Genomic DNA, 19,068 nt, shown 5'->3' on the forward strand with positions numbered 1-19,068 from the left:
AGATGGTGTATTTCAGTGACGACCGACGTACGACTCTCTCGTTCAGTAGTCCATCTCTCCTTCACCGACTCACTCACTCACGACTCCATTTCCCATTCTGTGGTCTATTTCCCAAAACCCCCTCTAGCAAGTTAGATACTTGGACCCATCAAATAATTTAAATGATATATATGCTCATATGTGACCCATCACCACGAAATGAGTCTTATGGGTGTATTTCTACCAGTGCTACTTAAGACTCATTTTGTGGTTATGGGTCACATATATCAATCAGAGGTCAGAACATTGTTAAATATGGCTGAATTATAAACAGCAGAAGTGGCACTAAATGAAGAGTTATTTGGGAGCTGAAATAGCCAGCTCTTATTTTTGAGTCGAGCCGAATGATCTGGCTCACTAACAAGAGCCGGAATTCCCATCACTAAATGAGAGACACTCAGTTGATCATTCACTGTAGGTTTATATGTTCATTCCCAGGTGTAGTTCCCAGCCAATCGTATGCTGGCTTACAGCACAGCTTTACATGCCTTACTGACTCTCATTGGCTATATGGACGAACAAAACAAATGAATCTTTGCAGGGAAATGAACGTGAGTGTATAGGTCCTTTAAGGTCCTTCCAGAACATGCCATGTGCTACTTGGGACCTGCATGTCTGTCGAGATGCTTCATTGGAAGCGTACAGGTCAGTAGTCAACATTTGCACCTCAGATGATACTGGTGAGGTGTATGTCAGCTGTTTCCAAGCTAAGTCCTGAGTCGCCCCCAAGAAGTGTTTGTCGGTGCCACACCTAGAGCTTATTGCTGCTCTTGCAGATGCTCAGATGAATGCAGAACCAGGATTCCTGCTGTAGCCTGCTGACCACTGGCCAGCTATGCTGACTTCTACTTCAGAGCCTGCCCATAGTGAACTGAAGAAGTCTTTATTCAGGGGAATAGTTTCAGCAGCCCCTACATCTTCCAGTCTCAATGCTAATCAGTGCCACTCCTGGAAGGAACTTCTTAAGGGTTCTGGCAGAGCCACATGACTGCTGAGAAGCTTCTGCTTGCACAGGCCCAAATGGACTCATTCCTAAGTGAAGTAAAGGCTCTCAAGGCCAAGTGGCCCATTCCTGCAGACAGGCATCTGAGTTCTCTCTCACCGGAGTATGATGAAATCATCAGACTAATCAGAGTCTGTGATCAGGTCTTTTGTGTGGAGGGTCTAGAAGCAGATGTTGTTCACCTTTTCATTCTGGATCTAGCACATCACATCATGGAGCTCATAGCTTGACACCAAGCTGCTTCATCCTGGACCAGTGAGCTGGCAGAGTTGCACTGTGCTCCCAAGCCATTAAATTACCCAGCAGGTGGAGCACTGATTCCACCTGCAGGCCACACCATCTCCATGCCCATTTCAATCAAACAGCTAAATCTCAGGCATCCTTCATCCAATCCTCACAAAATTTGACCCACTAATTTAGCACTGGACCACAGACAGACCCTCCACCTTTCGAGCTAATCAGTGAGACGGAGGCGCTACAGCCACTATCCAAATATGTCTAAGACCCACCTTGGCTAATGCAGCTGCAATGTCCTTATTTTTTTATAAAACATTCAAAGATTAATCACCTTTCCCTTCATCTGAGTCCATATTTTAATTCCTTTTCATTTTCCTGCCATTTGACTTTTAGAAATTTCAATGATACTTCAGGCTGTGTACACCGCAGCAATTGCAATTTCTTTAATAAATTACCCAGCAGGTGGAGTCTCCATTTCAATAATGCCATTCAATACTTTCAGTCTTTCTCCTGTCTAAATGAGCAGCCCACAACAGGATAAAGCATGATATTACTGCTCTTACATGCAGCAGTTCCCCAGCTCGGCACTGTTGTTACAAATATGCAACACAGCTTAAGTTTACACAGCCAGTACAAACAAACTTTAACTTAAGATCTAATCTTACCACATCAGGTAGGAAGGCGCCTATTTCTACCAACTACTCAGACCATCATACCTAAACCATACATTCAGTCAGGCTCAGGCACTACATCAGTGGGTTCTACACAATCTCCATCCTCATTTCTACCTACTACTTAGACCATCAGACCCAAACCATGCATTCAATCAGGCTCAAACACTGCACCACACAGTGCTACATTCTGTCCTACATCTACTGACCTGTTAGACTGAGACTCAACAATCTCCATCCTGATTTCTACCTACTACTCAGACCATCTGACCCAAACCAGTCCTGTTCTGTCCGCCATTCACTTGTTAGTCTCCTCCTCTACTGTTTGCCCGACCAGGACGATCATCCTACGCTTTGGACCCTTCAGTCACTGCCTGCAGTTACTAGTTTTCCCTTGTTTTTCTTTGACACATCTGTGCATGTACCCCTGTTTTTTGTGTATAATATATGGACTATGTTCCTTGTACCTCATTTATTTTTTATCAATAAAAATGATTTTGGAAAAAATAAGTAAAAAAAAAAATGCCACTGCCATCCCGGTACGGGCCGCTAGTGTTGTGTAGCAATCAGACACGGATGGTCAGAACGTTCTTTGTCCGACGGAGCGTTTTCTGTTTCGCCAGCTCACAACCCTAATCTGCAGGTCTTCTCTTATTCCTTTTTCCGCCATCTACAGGGCGAGCAGTGGAACTGCCACTTAATTCAAAAGTCAACCGGTAGCATCTCCTCCATAATTATTATGTATGTCTGTCTATAGAACAAAAGGTTTATCTACAATCAAAATCACCAGAAATCAACTAAATTTCAACAGATTTTCAAGAAATCAATCCGCCATTGTGGAGTTTTATTTTGAATTTTTGAAATAAATTAATAAATAAACAAACAAATAAATAAATAAATAAATATTTTTTTCCACTTCTGAAATAAGAACCTAGACACATCTCAAAGTGCATAAAAAGAAAAAAAAATGCCTATTAGATGGTAAACTGCCAGACATAAAGAAAAAGTGAAAAATCGGCTATAATCATCATCCGCTTATACTGTAGTGATCCATTTCACCCACACAGGCATGATCACCATAAGCGGTTTCCACATTATTGTCGAGGTGACTATTCACTTTACCTCTGCTTTCTCCGACATCTTCCTGATTCTGCCGCCAACAAGGGGCTCATAGGGTGGAGACTGAGGGTGTTAAACAGACCAATCTTACTTTTGTCACTGAATGCAACAAATAATGTTGTATTTATCTGTCAAAAGTCCAGCACCAGGAAAAGCAACAGAGCGACAATAGAAACTGCAATAATAATGGAAGTGCGCCACCCTACAGTGAAGGAGGACTGATGGGAGTCCAGGTGGTGGCTAAGCGTGCGTGGGGAGAGGCGTCGTACTGTGAGGCTTCATGAACTTCCGATGGGGCAGTGCTGTCATACGGCAGGGAGCCTGAGAGGGGCACTGTGGCCGCGTGCGAGAGCCCTGGGTAATGAGTTGTAGAGCTGCGCAGGAACTGAGAGCCCAAGCTGTTGGACATTCCACTGGACTGGGAGACTGGGGTGAGCGAGGAGGAGCTCACTGACCACAAACTGGGATATTGGCTGTGTGTGAGCAATGGGGTTAAAGACGTTAAATCAGCATGCAGTGTTGCCTGGAAACAACAACAAATATACTACAGTGTCACTGTACTAAAACAATATCAAAATAATGCCTATTTTTTATTCATTTTACTTGTAGAGTGCAAAGTACAAAGGAAAACAAAGAGTAACTATCGCGAAATAAATCAAAGCATGTCCCAGAATGCAGTGATGGGCCTGAATAGATCAGGACAGAAGAAGGTGAAAGACCTGTTAACGAGGTGAGACGATGCAGACACAGGCCAGGATGTGGGTATAGGCGAGAACAAGAGGGAAGACGGGGGCCTGAGACTCAGCATGGGGGCAGGTGGGGGAGGGGAGGCACGGGCTCACCTGGAGATGCTCCCGGAGGTGCCACTATGACTCATGGGTAACATGCCGGAATGGGACGGCACCTGTAGGCTGGACTAGTTGTCATGGGACGGCAACATGGACAGACAGGTAGATGAGCTGTCTGAATAAGCAGCTGCAAGTATAAAACAATAAATGAAGCAGGTATGTGGTGGACAGTGTTACAGCGTCCTTAATATGGTCAGTACAGAAAAGGCATGTCATCATGTTATGTATATACTGCCTCCAGTTACTTAATGCCTAACTTCAATACATTGATTGATTTGTTCACTGCTGTAGCCTGTGTCAATTTTCCTTTCAGACAGATTTCCTTTCTATTTTTGTTCAGTGGAGTTTTTTTTGAACAGCATATGGCTGAATTCTGTTAAACCTCAGATTGAAGAAAATTGTGTTAATTGAAAAGCAAATATCAAAAACTCAGTCCGCAGGAATGTTTTTCAGAAGATTTCTGTGGACTTTTGGAAATTTCATGAAATTCCATCGCTCAATTACATAAACACTGAGTGAGATTTCATTCCCATTACTGCAACGTATGAAGAGGAGTATGACTTATTACTTTAGGTTATCGGACTGAGTGAGTTTAGGAAATTTGCTCTTCAATCGATAACTGAAGCAGTGCTGTGAATGCAGAGGTTATATGCATCGCATATCAACAGAACTGTATGTTTATGTCTTGTCTTAATTATTTTTATTAAATGTCTGACTATTCCCAATACGTGTAAACATACTTGGCCAAATAAAGCTGATTCTGATTCAGTCAGAGGGTAATCATCAGTGTGCTGTACTATCGTGGTGACCCACACAGAGAGCTTAGGACCATGATTTCAGTGTGCGCTTGTGTGAGGGGACAGGCAGGGCGGCTGCTCACTGGGTGATGCACTCCTGTAGGTATAGGGTCTGGGATAGGGTGCGGAGCAGTTACTCCTCAAGGAGGAGTAACGATCACAGCCATGGGGGGAGGAGAGGGAGAGGGTGCTCCCAAACTGGGGGTGTGGGTTTGATGAAGAGCAGAGAGACCCTGAGCCTGGGATGAACCAGCTGCCTACTGAAACGAAAGCGGATAAAGACAGAAACTAGAACCTCAAACTAAACGACACAAACAACAATATCAAGTTATATTCAATCATTAAACAGTTATATATTTAATCTAAACAATAGTAATAAATATCGTTCCAATTCAAAATATCATTTACGGGTGAATCTTATGACTTGCATTGGGAAACAGGAAATGGGCCAAGCTGCAGGGCCAGTTCAAAGGCATAGTGCGAGGCACCCAGAAGGGGGCACGGTCTGGGTGGAGTCAGCTAAAGAAGAAAAAGGCCTGACCTTTTTCTGGATGCTGTGGACTGTGTTTGTGTGTGAGCTGCAGCTGCATGTTCCTTACATTTTTTAATCAACACCAGCACCGTGAGGTTTGGCCTGGACTGGGTCCTGTCCTGCACGGTTGAAGGCATGTTGACTGATGGTCAGCCAGCTGTTGGATCCCACAGAAAGGAAATGGGAATCCCATTTGAATCCGATGCTGACAGTTGAAAAAAAACTCATGTCTGTGTGTTATGAAAGAATATCAATAAATGTTTCCGAAAGGGGATGACTCATTTGGTAATTATTTACGGCTTATGTTATGGCTGAGAAATTTACAGTCTTTACTGAAGTCTGACTTCTTTCGAGTCACCTTTAATATAGATTGGACACTCTCTATGCAATGTGTAATACTTATATAGATGGTAAATGTTTACTTGCTTGCACAGATGGTTGATTAGGTAATTAGTGTAAGTGTGTATGTGTGTGTGTGTGTGTGTGTGTGTGTGTGTGTGTGTGTGTGTGTGTGTCCAATCGCATGTATGTCCAAGGTCCATAGTAAGTAATATACACTGATCAAGAGATGCCGAAAGTGGATGAAAGAGGACATTAGTGGGGGTATCACTTAGTGTAACGGGTGCAGGAAAATGAGCAGGACTGCAAGCCATATAATGACCCACTGTCCTTATCTAGCTCTTAATACAGTATGCATACAGTGATGTATCTACAATGGACAGCTACTATAAGCAGATAGCACAGTACAGGTGCTTAATCTGTATGCTATTTCCATCCATCCATTGTCCAAACCGCTTATCCTACTGGGTCACGGGGGGTCCGGAGCCTATCCCGGAATCAATGGGCACGAGGCAGGGAACAACCCAGGATGGGGGACAAGCCCATCACAGCTCACACTCACACACCATTCACTCACACATGCACACCTACGGGCAATTTAGCAACTCCAATTAGCCTCAGCATGTTTTTGGACTGTGGGGGGAAACCGGAGTACCCGGAGGAAACCCCACGACGACATGGGGAGAACATGCAAACTCCACACCCATGTGACCCAGGCGGAGACTCAAACCCGGGTCCCAGAGGTGTGAGGCAACAGTGCTAACCACTGCACCACCATGCCGCCCCCTGTATGCTATTTCATTGTATAAAAAGAAACTTACTGTACTGTACAATAAAGTATTTCACCACTGCTTCTCCCTCAGCTCCCACTGTTTGCTATCACATGCATCTTTGGATTTCTTAGTGCAATCTGTGCTTTATTTTTTTCGTGAAATGTAAGTGCAGTATCTGTTTATTAAGTGCTGTGGTTTGATATGTACATTATTATTTCAGTACTGTGTATACTGTCCTTAATGTCTTGCCTCTCTCGTATAACTTGAGATACGCCCAAATTGACTTGCAACAAGTGGTCCTGGTTCCAAATGCGGAAGCTGATGGATACCTGTATTTTATATGCTGTAGTGTGCTGGGTGTCAGACATTGCAATGCACCTTGCTTTGATTTTGACCTGTTAGATCAGAGGGAGGTAATCTTATCCAGAAAGGGCCGCTGTGTATGATGGTTTTGACTGCAACTCTCTGAACAGCGAACCTAACGGTTATCCCAATACCTTGATCTTGCTAGCATATTTAAATGTCTACCTATTCAGGAATAGAGTGGAGAAGGCATTCAGAGGAGGACTGATGATTATCAGAGGGAACAAAGGGGCTGGGTACTTGTCAGTATCCAGTAGAACCACCAGACTCCTACACTGAATGGTTCTGGATGTGGCACAGACGTTAATCCCTCTGTATTAGGGGATCCGTCTCCAGTTTGTACTCTTCTAGTTAATAGGTAGATTATCAGACAGATTTTCGCCCTAGTCCAGTACTCATTGACAGCCTAATACACCGTGTTTCAGTTTGTCTTGATAGTCAATACATGTCACAGGATGTACATTACTCTGATGGGCAGGCCCTCTTACATATGATGGAAACACTACAACAACTTAAGAATAAGGGTCAGAAGAATAAAATACATATAATGAGTGTGTAGCTCAGCAGACTAAGACTCTGTGGCTGTGATCAGAAGGTCGACGGTTCGTGCTCGGAATTGGCAGGATAGCCACACGTCCACAGGCTTTTGAACAAGACCTGAAAACCCTTGGGGCCTCAAGGTAGCAGTCTCTTCACTGTGACCCCAAAGCTTGTTCTTGCCTTTATGGAGAACAAGATGGGGCAAATTATTAATCCCATGGGGCCTCAGCAGAATTACAAACCAGTACAAGGAAAATAGTTGTTAATTTTACATACTACCTTCTGCTGGCCTTATGAGAATATTCAGATTATCATTTCCCCCCATAATTGCAATTTAAACATTAAATTGATGATTTTCCCACGGTCCTGTGGCCGCTTTATATGGTAATTATTGATGAAAACTTTTTTGGAAAGTGAAACAATATTAAAATTGCTTTATTGCGTAAAAAAACTGTTTTTGTTTAGTAAAATAATGTTTTTTCGATCTTTATACTGCCGTCTTGTGGCAAAATTTAAGTACTGCAGTTTGAAAACAATTAAATGATTTCTTCCCGAAATTGCAGTACCTACGTTTGGCCACGAGATGGCAGTAAGAAAATTAAAAAATTATTTTCCCACGGTTTACTAGCAGCTAAGACTTTCGAGAAGGTGGTATCTGAGCTGTTCACAGAACAAATTATAGTTAATGAGGTGTCAAGATCTTGTCTCTGATCCACACACTAAGCCTACCATTCAAAAGTTTTAATTATGAAAATGAAATGTTTTTGTTTTGTGAGGTGCTTGTTCATGTATGATGATGTAGTGGCTGCTCTGTTTGATCGTGGTAAACCTTTTCACAAACAATAGAAGTGATGAAGTATGACACTAGATCTAAGGACCAGAATAAAAAAAAAACGTGCGCGACTTTTGGCACTAATTTAATCCCATAGAACCCCGTCACAGGATGGCAGTGGAGTTTACGCGCGCTGACAAGTACAGTATGAGGCATCTATGTAAAACTTAAAGAAACATAAATAACAACCCACTGCGGGTAGGTGACGTTTGGAAACCACTATAACGTTCAGCATTTTTTATTGTTCAAGACATCAACACGTCATTTTACCTGTTTTGCTTGGATGGCATCTTTCATTTACGTCATAAAATATCTGTTATACACCGATAAACAAAACAACAAAGCGGCCACCATAATAACAGAACAGATTCACCACATAGTTGTCTTTGTTTGCTAGAGTAACTATAGACCGATTCTAAAAACATTGCGAAATACACTTCCAGTCTCTCTGAAAACCGTACAATAGTATTTGGGTAAAATATGTCTTTTAATGCAGTAAATCCTTTAAGGTTTTTTTCTTTCAGTAAGGAAACTTTTTAAGGGATTCCGTGCAGCATCCTTAAATATAAATCTCTTAGATAACGAGAAGTTAAACCTTTCAGGTCATACTTAATTAAGGGGAAAACCTAAGACGTTTTATACAACCAGCCCCCTACAGTACCTAACTTTTAAAATATTTGGCTGATATCAAATTTATTTATTATTTTAATAATGGGCGTGTTCAGCAGAACGTTTGTCAGTGGATTAATATAACCTCAGAACAGTAACTTTCACTTTCTGTTATTCATTGTTTCAGTGCTTTCGGTATGACGTAAAAACATACAAAAGAGTCCCTAACCTGTTGGGAGGTATAATGTCACGAACGAATGGTATGGAATATCATATAACACGTAGAGAATGTATATATATAGGCAGGGACGGATTATGGGTTGTGTGGGCCCCTGGGCAAAACGTTCGCTGAGGCAAATAGCACAGTACTAACATGAACTGTGGAGGAGTTGACTAAGCATAAGTATACCGAAGCTGAGGCAATAAATGCCCAGTTATAAGTGGATTAACTAACACTATTATTATAACAAGACAAACTGGAAAGTGCCTGTCTTGTTACTGCATCTTCAGAGGCTGAAACAGTACTACAGCAAAATCAGAGCAATTTCAGCCTGCATGACATCTCAGCGCTGCCTGTATATGTCATTTATTTGTCAGTTATATGTCTCTCAGTCGATAGTGCCTAGACATTGAATTCAAAATAATTTATCTTTTTTTTTTTAACCAGTTAGCAAAATGATTGCTTAACATTACTGTGTACATTCAAAAAATACTGATGTATATTGTAGATGGTAATATTTACTAAAAGTATCATGATATGACTACTCAGAAAACTGTAATCGGTCAAGATTGGTATCGGCCGGTCAGGCTAAAAAAAAAAATCAGCAATCAGGATCAGCCAAGATAAATACAATCGGTGCATCCTTACTTTGAATAAAACTGAAACTTGATTATGTCAAGCAGGGTAGTGATGTGTTCCCTAATGCTGGGGGGCTTTTCATGTTCAAGGCAGAGCTTAAAGGCAGGCATGTTGTAGAGAGGGGATAGACCACTATGGTTTCATAGGATGACTTCATAGTTCCATCCATCCATCCATTCATGCATCTTGTATACCTGCTTGTCTTATGCAGGATCACAGGGGTCCAGAGTTTGTCCCGGAAGCTACAAGTTCAACCCAGGAAAGGGCGCCACCTATAGGACGATTCATACTCTGAAGTGGCTGAAACAAGGAAACCACTTTCCTGAAATGCAATTCTGCCGGCTAGTGCTGCTGCTTCAACTTCGGAGTGATTTGTCTCAAAATGGTTAGATGAGGGGGATTTCAAAGGAACTGACAATAGATCACACCAACCATTGGGCACAGATAATAAGTGTTAATAAGAGACAATATAGCATTATGAAAATGCACTATACAGATAGAACTGAATTGAAAGACTGAATTGAAGCAGCCAAATCAGTTATTGCAGTTTAATTATTTTATATTGAAAACAATAAAACACCAAGAGAAAGCAAAACAGTCAGGTCATATAAAGTGAATTATCAAAGTTTCAATTTCTCCTTAAGAAATTAACAGATTAGTTCCAAAAATCACTTTAATAAATATTCAGTTTTTAAAAAGTATTAGATCATGTAAATTACCCTTTATTGCAGAGTATAACTTTTAAAAATCCTTGGCACAAAGCTAACAATTAGAATGTAAATGTACAAATCATTCCAGTTCTCACTGCATGGCATCAAATAGAGCTCAGCTCACTACTCTTATGTCAGCTTATCTGCTTGGCAAAACATCAGTATCCATTTGCTGGCAGTTATCAGTTTACCATTGTGCATTAAAATCAATTTGAAGGTTGAGAAGGTTTTGAGATAGACACACATTTACAGATTTCCCAGTAAATACTTCAGCAGTGAGCAGTAAGGAAGCAGGATGTCATTCAGGCTGGGTGGGGCACACGGTTTGTGCAGGTCTGTGCTTAAGCTGACCCTCCACCTCCACTGTCAGGCTTCATCTCACTGACTGTTCCTCCGCTCTTTCGCCCTGCTACCAAACATAGCAGAAGCACCTGCAGCCAGCAGACCCACACCGATCGCAGCAGCTCCCACTCCTGCAGCCGTCTGCACGGCACCACGCACCTGCAGAGTCACACAGACATGCACAGAGCTCAGACAGAGCGGGCTTCTATAGTGTTTGGTCACAAACATTTCTTTACAGCATAAATACAGTTTAATTGCAATTTGCATGCTACACTCCCTCTTGTAATATGTTGTATATAGTTTTACCCCTCAAAGATAAATAAACTAGAAAGGGAGGCCATCAGAAAGGACAGCCCTGTATTTGTCACTCCGCCCATGTAATCCGTATTCATTTCACACTCACCGACCTGTACGATTTCCTCTAGCAATCGCAGAATCTTTCCCCATCAATTAGGTAGCTGCTTGTGTCCCTTTGTGTGTGTTTAAATGTCCATGTCTGAAATTTTTATTTATATCATTTAATTTTTTATATGCTTAAATATTTATATTCTATTTATTTCTCTTTTGCAATATGACCAGGATTTTCCATGACGTAACAGTAAGAACTGCAATAGATTCCCTAATGGTACATATGGAACACTGGAGGGGCTTCGGACATTTAAAAAAATGTTCAATGCACTGTACTGAGAACTCTGAAGTCCCTTGTCTCTCATCTCTTACATCTTGTTCCCTGCCCATCCTGCCTGCCTGTGCCTCTCGGTGTTCCTGTTTCCTCGTCTCGTCTCTCCACGTAGGACTGATCTATCTGGCTACCAAACCTTTAGAACTTCCGACCCCGACTATTCTATCTGCCTGGTGTCTTGATTTGGTTTTTTGGTATTACTGAATAAACCTCTTGGTCTCCTGCAATCCAGGTCCCCTGCCTTCCCTTACCTATGTTGTGACAGTAAATACATACATACATACATACATATATACATACATTTACTGAATTTATATTTATTATACATATATGCATGTATGTGTTACATTTTGTTTTACGAAGTTAGGAAGAAAGCTTTGTTTAAGATAAGTCTGATGTTGCCTTTCACATAAAAGAATGATCACAGTCTCTTCCACACAGTGAGACAAAGCCTACAGCTTAAATACTGATATCGGATCGATACTCAATACTGGCCAATGCCCAAAGCCCCGGCATCGGTATTAGTAACAGGGCAGATAAAGTGGGATTGTGCATCCATAATTTCGAGATATTTGTCAGGATCTGTCCCGGTCAGGATGGGCTGGTCCCCCATCCTGGGTTGTTCCCTGCCTCGTGCCCATTGCTTCCGGGACAGGCTCCGGACCCCCCACGACCCAGTAGGATAAGCGGTTTGGAAAATGGATGGATGGATGTCCCAGTCAGCCCCGTCATGTCCTTGTTTGCTCAGCAGATGTCACTGGTCAACCCATATATGCTTCACTGTTTCCGGCCTTAATGCGTCAATCACTTAATCCTGCTTCTTCTTGACTCCTTGTTATATGTGTATATATATACCTGCTTTTGCCACATTCCCCAGTTTGATCATTGTAGCTTTTGATGGAGTTTTTGTTGGAGTTCAGTGTTGGTGCTGTTGGTCTGTCTCCCTTAGTAGTTAGTGTTCCTGCTGCACTGAACCTTGTCTCCATTTTAAATTACTGCCCCCCACCCTTTATTTTCAGCCTGTACGTGTTTTGATGTCAAATAAAACTGACTGGGCTGTCCAGGGAATACAGGGTTGTTGCTCCAACACCATCTTTTCTAGTTAAAGTATGACTTCAGTCTAAGGTAGTTACATTTCCTATTTAATAAACTACAGTTTACATTCCTAAAATAGCAGAATCACAAAGAGCTTTACAAACATACCCTCTGTAGCCAGCCCTGAACTTGACTAGTTTAAAATAGGCATTCAGCCTTACAAAGAGTTTTTTCATTAAATTTGTCAGAAGTATGATCATATTAGATGCAAAACTATGGCTCACTGTATTATCATTGAGCTTATACACTGACCTTATGAAAAAGCCATTCAGAGCACAAACACACACACACATACACACACTCGCACACACACACACAGGCACTCACAGAGCAGTGTTACTGTCTCAGAAAGCTCTGAATAAGACACCTACCTGTTGGGACTCAGGCTTGTCGTACCTCATGCCTGTCGCAAAATGCTCACAGTTGCTATTAATGACACTGTATGGCACCTTCTGACCCACCAGACTCTGAGCATCATTCACAATGTTGCTGCCACTCTTGGGCTCATATTTATCATCCATACGGTTGTTGATGCGGTATTCATTTCCACCTGCCACATCTGACAGCTTTTCCATTTTTACAATGCCCTTGTCATTCAAGACAGACATCGTGCTGTTGGATCCTGCCTCGTCTGGGTGAGAGAAACAGATACAGTCATGAAATCAGTTAGACTGCTGAGAAGATACTGCTTCTACATTAAAAAATGAATCAAGCAAGAAAATTAGATGGAAGGTAAACTAAGTTGTCTCAGGAACATGGTCTGTGCTCTCACTTGGTGTGGTGAGGTGGATGACATTATCATTTCCAACGTATGTGGCCCAGTGCTGGTATATCCCACGAGAAATCTCAATTAGGTCACCGGGTTTTGGCTCAACATGATCCTGCAAATCAGACAAGCACAGTAAGTACTAGGGCTGTAAATTGTTGGCTCCAAGGCAATTCAGTTCAATTATGATTATTCAGTGGACAATGCAATGCATGGGAAGTCTGTGATTTGATTAATTGATTATGGACGTGTTTCCTGATGACGAACAATGTAAACGAATAACAAACAAGATAGCAAATGACATGTAAAGAACAAGTGAGGTTTGCCAGTGTTTCCCAAAGCCCTTCGTTATGCAACATTTGATGAACAAACTTCAAGTAGTTCTGTTTTGGCTCCTCCACAGTGTCCAACTGTCATTAATAGGAACATTGATCCCAGTTATTTAATATTCTGCTGAATTTGTGCCATTTCTGTACACAGTACATTATACAGATAAATATGCATGAAAAGCAGCTTTATAATACATATTACTGTCAAGAAAAGTGGCCTCCATAATGTCCTTATGGCAAATTAAAAATACCTAATGTAAAACATTAATAACTACCTAGAAAGTAGTTTGTCACTAGTTCACTTATGCTCACTAATGTTATACTTCGCCTTGAAATATAATTAAAAACCTTAAAAAAAACTTTTTTTTGTACTGTTGTGTGACAGTATTTCCCATTTATGCTTTACATACATTTTCTTTACAGTAAATCAGTAGTATGTTAATTAAAATACACATTTTTGTCTTGTTACCAAAATACATTTCCATCCCAAGAAATTTGTCACATTCCACAAGTTATATGTTTAACTGGAACTTGCATTATCTCAGCCAGCTGAAGACCACGGGAAAACCAAAAGTAAGTTGTCTCACTTTGTTTCCTGTATTTTTGATGATATTGTACAGTAAGTATTGTAAGATTTTGCAAGGAACTTCCTGCACTGTCAGTCATCTATAAAAATTGCTATAAAAACAGTCCTAAAGCTAATGAGAGGCTGATGGTTACACAGCTAAGAATGGGTAAGCAGCCACTGAAGCTCCTACTAGAGGCCGATACCAAATGGACACAAGACAGAGACTTTATGTCCCTCGTGAGCCCACTGGGGCTGCTTTAGCCAGTCTGACCACCGAGGGGCGGTTATGTCATTGTCATGCTCGGACTGTTATGTCATTAATCAGTGTCTTGAATGGAGTACTTGCACCAATCAAATGCGTGCTCAGAAATAAGGTGGAAATATAACGCCATAATCTGGTTGGACGGGAACATCATTAATATAATCAACATCAAACTTACCATCCTTTGGGCCATGATAACTGACAGCAGTTGCCTGTTGAGAGCGTCTTCTGTCTTTTATGAAAGGTTTTTTCTTTGAAAGCTATTTCCCCCACAATTTTTTAACCTATAAATTAATACAAAAATTAGTGGGTCATCGAGCTGTAGGTTTTAGGGTAATAGTAATTCCATAAAGTGACAATCCAAACCACTAGTAATATTTGGTTAAAAGCTTTAAAAATGACAAAAACCAATATGTTATATAATTATGTTAAATTGATTCCAAACATAGCTTAACTGAACATCTCACAGTTTGGTTCATGATATGATTTTAATACAATTACATGCTTGCTAGATAGAGGAATAAATGTTGCTCATTCGCATCCTGTAATACTGAAAATAGAAGTTAAATAATCTTTATTGTCATTGCGCAGAGCGGCATTAGCGGCATTCCAACCAGCATAAGTAATAAGGAATGCAGACATCTGCGACAAATACGTAAAAACGAACGCAGATAATACTTTGTGACGCTCGTGGAAAATATTGCGCAGTTTCAGCGGTTCGTCGGCTCGAGGTACAGTACAGTGCCGTATGTAGTTACTATAATAATAATAATAATAATAATTATTATTATTATTATTATTATTATTATTATTATTATTATTATTATTATTATGCACTGTATTATTTTTTCTGGCTCATCTACAAATTCGACTTAAAGACAGACTTTGGAAACGGATCTCGCTCGTTGGCTTAAAAAATTTAGATGTCTAGTTCTACATTTGAAATGCCGACAAACCGGACCTTTTATTGGGCCAGTCACGGGCAGCCACCCACCACCTGTTCAACCCGAAAGCGCGTCGTAATTGCTCTGTACAAACTGGCAACCTGCGCCTGCTCACTTTTCAAGGGGTCATGATCACTAAATGTCCTGTAGATTAAGCACAAAAATATGACATCGAACACAGCTTTTGCACGCCGATCTCCGTCGAGAGGTACAATGAGACTGAGACCGATTCATGGGCATCAGCATCCCAGCAGGTCCGTCTGCCTTTGTTTCAGAGACTGAGAGTTTTAGCAGGTCTGTTTTATTTCTTCTTGATCTGAGTTTTCAGTTGAGTTACGGCTAGATTGTTCTCTACCGACCCAATCGAGGTCCGAAATGGTCTATTTGAACACATCCCGACCCATAGAAGTTTTAGCGAAAACGGTCAAGTTGCAAGATTTTGATCAAAGTACAAGCTGAAATAAAATCGACAGACCCGTTCGATGTCTAGTTGGTCGAGTTAAGATGCGCTCGAGTCCCAAGGTTCTACTGTATCTTTGATTTTGTGTACATTTGCCAACTTTTGGAGTGATCTGACAGACAATAATATATAGTTTTATATAAATATTTATTTCTTTATAACATCTGAAAGAAATGAATATATCCAAAGTTACGAGCCGAAGGTTAATGGATACAAAAATCAAAGCATTTGGCGCTTGTCTGGTTCTAAGGTGTGAAATATCAGATATTAACAGTACTTAATTATCAAGTATTTAGCTGGTATTGAATGTATTTATCATTTTTCTTACCTTGTCGGTGTATAGATGGGCTTGTGGTGAGGGACGTGTAAGCAGCGTCGGCCCTTAATGACCTTTCTGTTTTGCGCCAAAGTATATAACATCGGTCCTGTAAGTTTCAATTTCTTCATACCGCCTCTAAGAATGTAATTGTATTATTGTCCTCATTGAAAAACTCTACATATTACACGATCCTCGTTTCGCCCCGATGTATACAAATATGAACTATAGTGTGGGAATTTGCATTCCCTATCATCCCCAGCAGCAGTTGTAGGTTAGCATAATGTTATTAGATCAGTCCTTTAATGTAACGATTATGTTTAATCCTGTAGAATCAGAATAAGTTTTTATTGGCCGAATAAGATCACATGTACTGTACAAGGAATTTGACTTGCTGTTTACTGGAGAACCACACAAATAAGAACTTTCAGTGAACTTTAAATAAAGGGTAACACCCTTAATACACCTCCAGTCTCTCTGGAAAGCGTACAATACTACTTGCGTAAAATGTCTTTTAATGCAGTAAATCCTAAAAAGTTTTTTTTCTCTAAGTAAGGAAACCGTTTAAGGAATTCCGTGCAGTATCCGTAAATATAAATACCTTACATAAAGAGAAACTAAACCTTTCAGGTCATACTTAATTAAGGGGAAAACCTAAGATGTACAACCAGCCCCCTACAGTACCTAACTTTTAAAATATTTGGCTGATATCGAATGTATTTATTATTTTAATAAATAAATCCGTGGTTGGGCGTGTTCAGCAGAACGTTTGTCCGTGGATTAATATAACCTCAGAACCGTCACTTTCACTTTCTGTTTTTCATTGTTTCGGTACTTTCGGTATGACGTAGAAAAGAGTCCCTAACCCGCTGGGAGGTATAATGTCACGAACGAATGGTATGGAATATTATATAACACGTAGAGAATGTATATATATAGGGCCTATATGTGTGTGTGTGTGTGTGTGTATATATATACACATACACTTGCACATATATATGCCTGCCCTTGTCCTTTGCCTTTGCTGGTCACTGTATGTGTTGGATTGCATATCCCCGTGTTCCTTATTATCACCCCTCGATGTAAACACCAAGTTCCCGGTTTATTTGATGGTTTTATGTTCTCCTGCCTTTCAGTCTTGGGTGTGATCCATGAAGCTGGATTTCTTGATAAATGTATGGGAACAAAAATACTCCATTTAGCTCAGTCTACCTTAAATCCAACAGGTTATCCAGCTAAGCAAGTTGACCTTGGACCCCCAGAGGCCTTTTTTCTCTGTACTTGGGAGTTTTTGATTCCTCTCATCCTCATTTCTCCTCATTGGCACTAACCGGCACTTGGCCAATCAGTTTAAATATGGCTGATATTATGAGCTGATAAAGTAGTTTACCAACTAACGTTACTTTTTGTTCCAACTAGTGGTGGCCGATGTGGCAATATTTTTATCGTACCCAGTTGTAATTGTATCCACAGCACACATTTCACAGGTAGGTCTATTGTAAGAATCATTATTCATTTGCATATTTACATTTTTTCAGCAGACGCTGAGGCAAAAAGCACAGTACTAACATGAACTGTGGAGGAGTTGACTAAGCATAAGTATACCGAACAAGTATACCAAGGCAATAAATGCCCAGTTATAAGTGCATTAACTAACACTATTATTATGACGACAAGACAAACTGGAAAGTGCCTGTCTTGTTACTGCATCTTCGGAGGCTGAAACAGTACTACAGCAAAATCAGAGCAATTTCAGCCTGTATGACATCTCAGCGCTGCCTGTATATGTCATTTATTTGTCAGTTATATGTCTCTCAGTCGATAGTGTCCAGATATTTGAATTAAGCTTTTCATGTTCAAGGCAGAGCTTAAAGGCAGGCATGTTAGAGGGAGGGGAGAGACCTCTGTGGTTTCATAGGATGACTTCATCGTTCCATCCATCCATCCATTCATGCATCTTGTATACCTGCTTGTCTTATGCAGGATCACAGGGGTCCAGAGTTTGTCCCGGAAGCTACAAGTGCAACCCAGGAAAGGGCGCCACCTATAGGACGATTCATACTATGAAGAGGCTGAAACAAGGAAACCACTTTTCTGAAATGCAATTCTGCCAGCTAGTGCTGTTGCTTCAAATTCGGAGTGATTTGTCTCAAAATGGTTAGATGAGGGGGATTTCAAAGGAACTGACAATAGATCACACCAACCATTGGGCACAGATAATAAGTGTTAATAAGAGACAATATAGCATTATGAAAATGCACTATACAGATAGAACTGAATTGAAAGACTGAATTGAAGCAGCCAAATCAGTTATTGCAGTTTAATTATTTTATATTGAAAACAATAAAACACCAAGAGAAAGCAAAACAGTCAGGTCATATAAAGTGAATTATCAAAGTTTCAATTTCTCCTTAAGAAATTAACAGATTAGTTCCAAAAATCACTTTAATAAATATTCAGTTTTTAAAAAGTATTAGATCATGTAAATTACCCTTTATTGCAGAGTATAACTTTTAAAAATCCTTGGCACAAAGCTAACAATTAGAATGTAAATGTACAAATCATTCCAGTTCTCACTGCATGGCATCAAAAAGAGCTCAGCTCACTAGTCTTATGTCAGCTTATCTGCTTGGCAAAACATCAGTATCCATTTGCTGGCAGTTATCAGTTTACCATTGTGCATTAAAATCAATTTGAAGGTTGAGAAGGTTTTGAGATAGACACACATTTACAGATTTCCCAGTAAATACTTCAGCAGTGAGCAGTAAGGAAGCAGGATGTCATTCAGGCTGGGTGGGGAACACTGTTTGTGCAGGTTTGTGCTTAAGCTGACCCTCCACCTCCACTGTCGAGCTTCATCTCACTGACTGTTCCTCCGCTCTTTCCTCCCGCTACCAAATATAGCGACAGCAGCTGCAGCCAGCAGACCCACACCGATCGCAGCAGCTCCCACTCCTATAGCCGTCTGCACGGCATCACGCACCTGCAGAGTCACACAGACATGCACACAGAGCTGAGACAGAGTGGGCTTCT

At 40.8% G+C, this 19,068-nt stretch overlaps 2 protein-coding genes across 4 annotated transcripts in view; both read right to left on the reverse strand.

Annotated features, from left to right (window-relative positions):
• LOC125750609 (phospholipase A and acyltransferase 3-like) overlaps nucleotides 1-19,068 on the reverse strand; it is an 86,093-nt gene that overhangs the window by 55,427 nt on the left and 11,598 nt on the right. For 2 of the 3 annotated variants that reach the window (XM_049028702.1, XM_049028701.1), the window contains one exon: nucleotides 18,341-19,018. In XM_049028702.1, coding sequence (XP_048884659.1) covers nucleotides 18,896-19,018 — 123 coding nt within the window. In that variant the 3' untranslated portion in view covers nucleotides 18,341-18,895. Of the gene's footprint in view, nucleotides 1-18,340; nucleotides 19,019-19,068 lie in introns of those variants that run through there. The other variant, XM_049028703.1, reaches the window with a different exon arrangement.
• Nucleotides 10,095-16,507, reverse strand: LOC125750610 (phospholipase A and acyltransferase 3-like). The gene is made up of 5 exons (XM_049028704.1): nucleotides 16,048-16,507; nucleotides 14,494-14,599; nucleotides 13,163-13,271; nucleotides 12,762-13,021; nucleotides 10,095-10,772 (listed from the first exon to the last, which is right to left on the reverse strand). The coding sequence occupies exons 2-5, from the start codon at nucleotides 14,506-14,508 to the stop codon at nucleotides 10,650-10,652; spliced, it is 507 nt and encodes a 168-aa protein (XP_048884661.1). The 5' UTR covers nucleotides 14,509-14,599; nucleotides 16,048-16,507; the 3' UTR covers nucleotides 10,095-10,649.

This window comes from Brienomyrus brachyistius, chromosome 10, assembly GCF_023856365.1.
Source record: "Brienomyrus brachyistius isolate T26 chromosome 10, BBRACH_0.4, whole genome shotgun sequence".
Classification (NCBI taxonomy): domain Eukaryota; kingdom Metazoa; phylum Chordata; class Actinopteri; order Osteoglossiformes; family Mormyridae; genus Brienomyrus; species Brienomyrus brachyistius.

Coding starts and splice junctions, on each gene's coding strand:
- LOC125750610 (XM_049028704.1), bottom strand. Junction 13,022..13,162: donor CATCCACCTCACCACACCAA/GTGAGAGCACAG, acceptor TCTCTCACCCAG/ACGAGGCAGGATCCAACAGC. Junction 10,773..12,761: donor ACAAGCCTGAGTCCCAACAG/GTAGGTGTCTTA, acceptor GTGACTCTGCAG/GTGCGTGGTGCCGTGCAGAC.